Source organism: Doryrhamphus excisus, chromosome 4 (genome assembly GCF_030265055.1).
Source record: "Doryrhamphus excisus isolate RoL2022-K1 chromosome 4, RoL_Dexc_1.0, whole genome shotgun sequence".
Classification (NCBI taxonomy): Eukaryota; Metazoa; Chordata; class Actinopteri; order Syngnathiformes; family Syngnathidae; genus Doryrhamphus; species Doryrhamphus excisus.
Window position 1 is genome coordinate 16,662,930 of NC_080469.1, and position 7,653 is coordinate 16,670,582.

Genomic DNA, 7,653 nt, shown 5'->3' on the forward strand with positions numbered 1-7,653 from the left:
GGAGAATGTGGTAAAAATTGTGGCTAAAATTGGTAGAAATAAGTCCTTACATGTTTCATGTCTTTTTCTGCTTCTTCCTGCAAACAACATTTGAATTAAAGATGTCAATACTGGCACTTATTAGATGCAGTGATTTCAGTCCTACCTTCAATCTGGTCATCGGTGTTCCCCACAAGCTCCGGCTTTTTTTTGTTTTGATTTGGACGAGCTGTATTGGTTCTTCTAAAATCAAGGTGATTAAATGATGACATGACATTACAATGGTGTGAAGTCATCATGTGAGTCATTGGATTTTGATTTTTACAAGTAATACTGCTCCTTCATGTTAGGTGGATGGAGGGAAAACATTACATCATAACTACATGTTGGTCAGTTATTCAACAAAAAATAAACGTATAGTATTGAAAGGTCATGAGTAATACCGGAAACTCAAACAATATAAAGTGCTCTGAAAAAAAAAGTAATTTCAACATGGCTTCAAATTGAATTAAATAAATGAAACTTAGATTACAAATAAATTATATTATATATTTTTTCCAATGTGCACACATAATGAATGAGAGGCTAAATCCAATTCCCAATTATAACCTCTTGCTTGCCTGATTCATTGCTATATATTGAATAAATGTGCAATAAACCCCTGTCGAGACAAATGCCATGCTCATCTCCTTGCAAACAAATAAGACAGACAAAATAAACATGATTGCTAATCGGTTTAAAAAGGGAGTACATGAAGCAATTGACCTTGTTGAGAAATGAAATATGCAGTGGCCACAATGGGGTCAGCTAGACCTCAACACTTTAGTTACATGACAACAAAAATCAGCAAAACGAGACAGAACATGATGTACAGTGCTGAAGTCTTGATAAGAAAGTGCTGGCTCCCTGGTTAATATGTCTAACCAGCTGGAATATCAGCTGGCAATACAATTTCCTGGTGCAGTGAATGTCTCACGGTAGCACACAAGGGTCTGTATCCAAGCTGATAAAAACATCCGTTTTCTCTCCTATTTATTTAGCTTTTTCCCTCCGCCCAGGGCCATGTGAATCAGCAGATGATGCAACCGTGGTTTTAAAACATACTACTGTGGAAAAGTCTTAGAGGACAACATGATGTATCATTATTTCTGAGTCTTTGAACACAACCTAAGTTGAGTTGCCCCCCCCGACAGGATTTCTTATCTTTCAACATCCAAGCAGTTGAGGCTTCTGTCACCAAGTCAAGCGCTTCATGTTTTATACGGGTAGCATCGCCTTTCTGGCTTCATCGTGCGCCTGTGTGTATTCATGCATGTTATCAACACCATATAATGCGTTCACTGTGTTTACCGCTCATAAATGAGTCCCTATGCAAGGGAAGAACTCCCTTTTTGCAGATTAGTTATCAGCAAATTCTTCAGTGCAATACCCTTTTCTTTACCCCTGTGAGAAAACTCCCCAGCACACGGGAAAAGCAATGGGAGGATGTGATCCCAACATTTTTTTTCCTACTTATGACAAACGGGTCACACAATTGACACCACTAATTACATTTTGTTTTAATTTTAGCCCACAAAAAATGCTAAAAATGCACATATTCATATTATTAACATAACTTATTGCGCCTGCTGGAGTTCTGCCCTGGCAATCAGACGCTGCCGATTCTCCTCCTCGGCCTTTTTCCACATCTCCTGTTCCCTTTGGATCAGCTGCCTCCTCTCAGCCTCCCAGGTTGGCAGCATACTCTCGTACTGATCCAGGTCTAGTCTCTCGGCAGAAGGGAGCTGCTGCTTGGCTAGACTGGTCACCAGTGACCGGAAGGTGACCTCAGAGTCGACTTTTCCTCCAGCTTCCAGCTGACTGATCAACTCCTAGAGGGGCAAGAACCATAGTGAGTTTGGAAACAACAATGCAATGGGACATCATACATTTTAATATACATATATTAAAACATTGGTTGATGTCAAACCCATGTTACACTTGCTCTACTGTTGTTTACAATGCGTCAGGGATGTTGTTCCTTGTTCCTATTGCTGCTGTGTTGTGCTCCCACATTCCAAAACCATGGAAATTGTCCATAGATATGAATGTGAGTGTGAATGGTTGTTAGTCTACATGTGCCCTGTGATTGGCTGGCGACCAGTCCAGGGTGTACCCCGCCTCTCGCCCGAAAACAGCTGGGATAGGCTCCAGCATACCCGCCACCCTAGTGACGATAAGCGGCATAGAATATGAATGGATCGGCTGCTGTGCTGTGTAATACTTGTTTATAAATGATCAGGTGGTCAAAAGAAAGCAACACTTTCCTTTCACATTCTCACACACTCCAAATTAATTCACTCATTCATTCATTTTCTAAAGCTTATCCTCACGAGGGTCGTGGGGGTGCTGGAGCCTATCCCAGCTGTCTTCAGGCAAGAGGTGGGGTACACCCTGGACTGGTCGCCAGCCAATCACAGGGCACATATAGACAAACAACCATTCACACTCACATTCATACCTATGGACAATTTGGAGTGGCCAATTAACATAGCATGTTTTTGGAATGTGGGAGGAAACCGGAGTACCCGGAGAAAACCCACGAATGCACGGGGAGAACATGCAAACTGATGGCCGAGGCTGGAATTGAACTCGGGTCTCCTAGCTGTGAGGCCTGCGTGCCAACCACTTTCACCGTACAGACGCACTCCAAATTATTAATGTAAAATAAATTAGGTTATTCAAATGTCTGAAATGACACACTCTTCATGGTTTACATACATAAAAAGTAAGTATAACTTCATTTATAGCTTATATAAACAGAGCTGACTCCATGGTGTTTGCATTGTAGTAGTGCTTTACTTACCCACTTAACGCTATACTGTGTAATTGGGACAATTCTTACCTTGAATCTGCTCTCATATTTGGACAGTTTTTCTCTTTCCGCCTGATCATCTTCATCAACGGTTTCCAGTTTCTGCTCGTCCTCCTTGTCCGACTCATCTCCAGACGAGTCAGAAGACACTGAAGACAGTTGTTGCAGCACCTCACTCACAAAATCCAACTATAAAAAAGGCAAGAAAAATCACATTCATCATCATAGACATAACCGTAATAAAATCCTGATAGCTGTGTGGGACATTTGCCAGCTGAACTCTTCTTCCTAATGAAGGCAAAAGGATCTACGTGAGACCGGAGGGACAAGGACATTCTGGATGCAATATGTCCTATGTGTCCTGGGGTGCTACATTATTGTCTGTCACAGCGTGTTTGGCCTATTGTGGCGGGGATGCTCACAGACACTGCCGGTTGCTCCAGGCCCTCTCAATATCTCATTAGAAAAAGGCTGAATTATCAAACAGGATTAAGGAGGCGCCTCATCCGACTGTGGCTGCATGATGCATGTGAAATAACAATGTAACAGCATGTGTGTGTCTGCAGATGAAGACCATCTGTATCACGTCCTCCAGAAGATGAGGATGCTGCTAGGAAGGCTGCACAATGATGTGCTGATAAGATCCACGGGAGAGAACCAGAGACCATCCAGGCGCTTTCAGGTGTTGACCTTTGAGTTTCACCCTAAATAGCACAGATCACCTACAATATCCCACCAAAATGAGTACCCCAAGGTTTCAATAACCATTATTATTACAGTATGTCTTCAAGTAGTCAGTGTACAGCTTGTATAGCAGTATATTGACTTACTATCCACTGAAAGTGACTCAACCTACAGCCATTATTGTCTCAATATCTGGCAACACAAGTGAGGACAATAGAACCCGTTTATTTTGATGCCTCTCCGACTGGCTGACAAACGCGGTTGCTGAGATAACTGTAATCCAAACCGAAGCCATTGCTTGAACATTTACTTGTGACTTTTACCAGACATAAGGAGAATATACAAAATTCAAAAAAAAATTGTTTACTTCTGTTTTTCCTGTTTGTGCATATTTTTTATTTAGATTCTTCCATTGACATATATATTTTATGATTGGTGGTGGCATTGTCTGGGGCTGCATGAGTACTGCAAGCACTGGGGAACTGCGGTTCATTACTTACAGAGTCTTTGGGCAGTTTGACATCACCGGGCGATGCGGTGATGTTCTCCATGACAGCCAGCGCTCGGCCCAGATAGCCTCGTGTCCAGAGAAGAGGCATGCCTTTGAACGCAGCGTGAATGCCGTTCTGCATCTCCACCTTGCCTAAAATTGAACAGAACTGCAAACTAATCACTGAATCCCTTCAGCAGAAAACCAAAAAGCATGCACTTGCGCACCTAGCAGAGTGTTTCCCAGCAGCTGAGCAGCAAGGCCGACGCTGTTGTCTTGTTTGAGGCCACAAATAAGCAATGACGCTCCCAATGCTCTCTCTTCTGACACCTTAGTGCACATCAGGCAAATAACTATACAAGTGACTTATGTTTTTCATAACAACACCTCCCGTCTTGTGTTTCACTTACAGTGAGTTGAGGTGCAGTTGCTAGGTAACTGCCAAGAGCACACAGCGACAGGATCTGGGTGGAGGAAAGGTCAAAGGACTCCTGGAGCATCACCTCTTCCACCACAGAGCATGCACCTAAAAAAACAAACAAAAAACAGCCACACGGTGTGTTCATTCATTTGAATGCTATACATTTAAAAAGGACAGTCCCTCGCCATTTTGGGGTTTCACTCTCATGAAATCAGATTTTGTGGTTGAATACGAGGTATTTTTACTTAAAGCAAATGAATATTGAAGTTAATGTCACATGTTTTTCATTTTCAAGCATTAAAATGTCGAATCAAATTAAAATACAAATATAAGGCATTCAAAAGATGCATTTAAAGACACTGATATTGTATTCGATACAAGGAGAATTGTTTAAGTGACTCATTAAAAAGGCTTACTTTTTAGGTCCTCATCTTTCAGGTAAGAATCTATAAGCAGGTTGAAGGTGAAATTATCAGGGAAAATTCCGTACTGGACCTACAAAAAATATACACAATATTATGTATTCACATTAAGACAATATTACACTCAGTCAACTTATGACCACAGCCAAACCTTAAAGGGGACCTATTATGCTCATTTTAGCGGTTGTATTTAGTTGTGGACTCCTATAGAGCAGCTACACACAATAACGCACACATAAAACTTTCTAGATCTTCCTGAATCTGCACCTATTCCAGCTGAATTTCCAAAACGGTCTGTTTTAATTTATTCCACCCATGGCCCGTCTCTGGGCATGCCCACTCCGTTGTGATTGGTCACAGCGAGCTTGTACAGCTAATAGCTTGTAAAGCTTGTACCCGGGCATGCCCATATAAGGAAGTCCTGCTCACTGTGACATTACAGAGAGGACTCTCTGAAACCGAACGTTCAGGGCCATCCCAAACTTCTTACAGGGCTCACTTCCAAATGCTCACTGCCAAATACCCTTTGTACCTTGTTTTTAAGTGTGTGCAGAGCCTTATCTCTGGCGCCATGTTTAAAACACTGTCTGATCCAGCTGTGAATGGTCCAGTCTCGAAGGTACCAACAATTTGGACTGTGCCGAAACCTGGAAAACGACAAAAGGTGTTTGTTTTATTTTTTAATCATAACCAACATTCACATCGAGCTGAGATAAACAGCTGAATGTACTTATTGGAGTGGTAATCACAAAATAGTTATTTAAGCCTCAATGGTCACCAAAAGGTCAACATGTGAATGATAGTGAAACATTTCAAATGTCGTAATCACGACAGTGGAAGCAGATTCCAATGTAAGAAGTAAACAGGAAAAGTCTGGAGTTGCGCAGAACAAAGAAAAACATGACTGTGTCCAACGTAAAAAAAAACCCCTAGACATAGCAAGTAAACAGAAAATACATTACAGAGAATTGGGAAAACAAATACAACAGCACATACAAAAAGCAACTGTGAGCTTGACTCGTCTTACTTGTAAAGATAGTACTCTGCTTGGTCAATCTCCTCACGGCATGATATGTTGTCGACAAACTGAAAAACACACAAAGAATTAAAACGCTGACTGAATAATAAAACCAATACGAGGTACATGAGAAGCTCACCTGTGACATTGTCAGAGAGCTGACTGGGAGATTCCTCTCATATATTCTGTCCATGTTATTGGCCAGGACAGCTATTAGTTTTTGGGGGGGGGAAGGGGGGAGGGGTGAAAATGACAAAAACAATCATATAAAAGATGAGCTATATGAATTTGATTTGAAGTGATTGCATTCATGATATTTTGGGGTCATAGAGGTGAGCTACTCAAAATCAAGTAGCAAGCAACCTGTAGGAGACCATTGCTTTAAAGTGACAAAAACAATGACTGTAGAACTTCATTGCCCGCTTGTGGTCACCACAGGTATTGCATCATCAAGTAATTAACAGAGTATGAGGTTCTACACATCATTAACACCACCTTATAGTACACAGTGTTTATATACTATATCACAGAATAAGCATATTCACACACCGACTAGAACAATATGTAACTCTTAGGGGTTTGTTTTCAGCAGCCTATGACATAAGACCATAATGTGCATATGTGGACCATACGTAGAACCATATATAGGACTAAGCCGTGTTATATGTGATAGAATAGGAGCATTGCTGATAGAATAGGAGCATTGCTGTTTACAATCTCACCCAAATTCTGAGGGTCCTTCTCTCTGGCCTCCCATGCTTTGGTGTCTGAATAAGCTGTGGAAAGTAACCATCTTCTTGCTGCAAACAAATACAAGCATTAGAAAACAGATAGAGTGCCGCAAAGGTGACTATTTCCCCATATATACGATAATTAAAGCACAGTAGTAACAAGAGTGTAACGATGCTAGCGGTGGCTAGCCAACAAGTGAAGCTGACATTCTGCTCGTCTAGACTACCACAGTCACATTCATGTAAGCTGTCGCAATTAAACAAGGCGTTATTAAAGCAACGTAGCCGTGAATATACCAGGAAAAGAGGATGATAAATGTTTAACTTTGACAGCAGCAGTCAGGCAGCGTTTAAACATGGAGGCGGCCATCTTTGGACGACAACACTTCCGATTCTGAGCAGGGGTGCATGCAGTACTTTTTAGATGGTACGTCCGATTTAAACCAAAATCCGTGATTATCTTTAGTACATTAATTCAACCGTACATTAGGAAATACAAGTTTACTTATTAATCTCGCAGTTAACTATGTAGCATGGACAATATTTGGGAGTACGATGAACATAACCCCTTAGATTGTTCTCTTCAGTAGGGCTAACACAAAGACAATAGAGGGCGCTGTGTACGTAAAGAAGACAAGAAAATGCACTTTGCTGTCCTACTGTCATATGAATGGCCACCCGGTCATGTGAACTTTTATACAATTATTAACAACAGAGTTTGTTGCCTTGTCCTGATATACTATACATATTTTTTGCAAGATTTAATAATTTTAGCATAGCAGGTTTGTGCACCTTGTGTGGCCCTCTGCTATAAACACACAAAACTCCTTGGCTGGGTGTCAATGGAAGTGACAGGTTGAGCCAGGGGTGGGGCAGTTTAGTTTAAACAAAACGAGGAAGACTTTTTTACAACTCTCCCGTTGTAAGTGGCAAAACAGGAAGCCTTTACCTGCACAGCATGCAAGTCAAAGGAAAGAAATACTTGATGGATGAAGGTGCAAAATGTAAATATTGTTATGCGAGCACATTTCTGTTGCTTGCGTGCATGATGAGC

At 41.3% G+C, this 7,653-nt stretch overlaps 1 protein-coding gene across 2 annotated transcripts; it reads right to left on the reverse strand.

Moving 5' to 3' along the window:
• Nucleotides 1-698: 698 nt before the first annotated feature.
• On the reverse strand, nucleotides 699-6,998 carry mrps27 (mitochondrial ribosomal protein S27). Of its 2 annotated transcripts, none has more exons than XM_058070518.1 (11): nucleotides 6,897-6,998; nucleotides 6,591-6,668; nucleotides 6,008-6,078; nucleotides 5,878-5,936; nucleotides 5,383-5,497; nucleotides 4,845-4,923; nucleotides 4,418-4,533; nucleotides 4,235-4,337; nucleotides 4,018-4,160; nucleotides 2,864-3,022; nucleotides 699-1,850 (listed from the first exon to the last, which is right to left on the reverse strand). In XM_058070518.1, exons 1-11 carry the CDS (start codon nucleotides 6,967-6,969, stop codon nucleotides 1,596-1,598), a joined length of 1,251 nt encoding a protein of 416 aa, XP_057926501.1. In that variant the 5' UTR covers nucleotides 6,970-6,998; the 3' UTR covers nucleotides 699-1,595. The 2 variants fall into 2 exon arrangements, with proteins under 2 accessions (XP_057926501.1, XP_057926502.1); XM_058070519.1 differs by having other exon boundaries at nucleotides 6,925-6,996.
• Nucleotides 6,999-7,653: the final 655 nt, after the last annotated feature.

Excerpts from the sequence above, each read along its gene's own strand:
- mrps27 (XM_058070518.1), bottom strand. The coding sequence starts at position 6,969 with ATGGCCGCCTCCATGTTTAAACGCTGCCTGACTGCTGCTGTCAAAGTT. Across the intron at positions 6,079-6,590 it reads GAAGGACCCTCAGAATTTGG|CTGTCCTGGCCAATAACATG; the intron begins GTGAGATTGTAA and ends AAAAACTAATAG. Across the intron at positions 4,534-4,844 it reads GAAAGATGAGGACCTAAAAA|GTGCATGCTCTGTGGTGGAA; the intron begins GTAAGCCTTTTT and ends TTGTTTTTTTAG.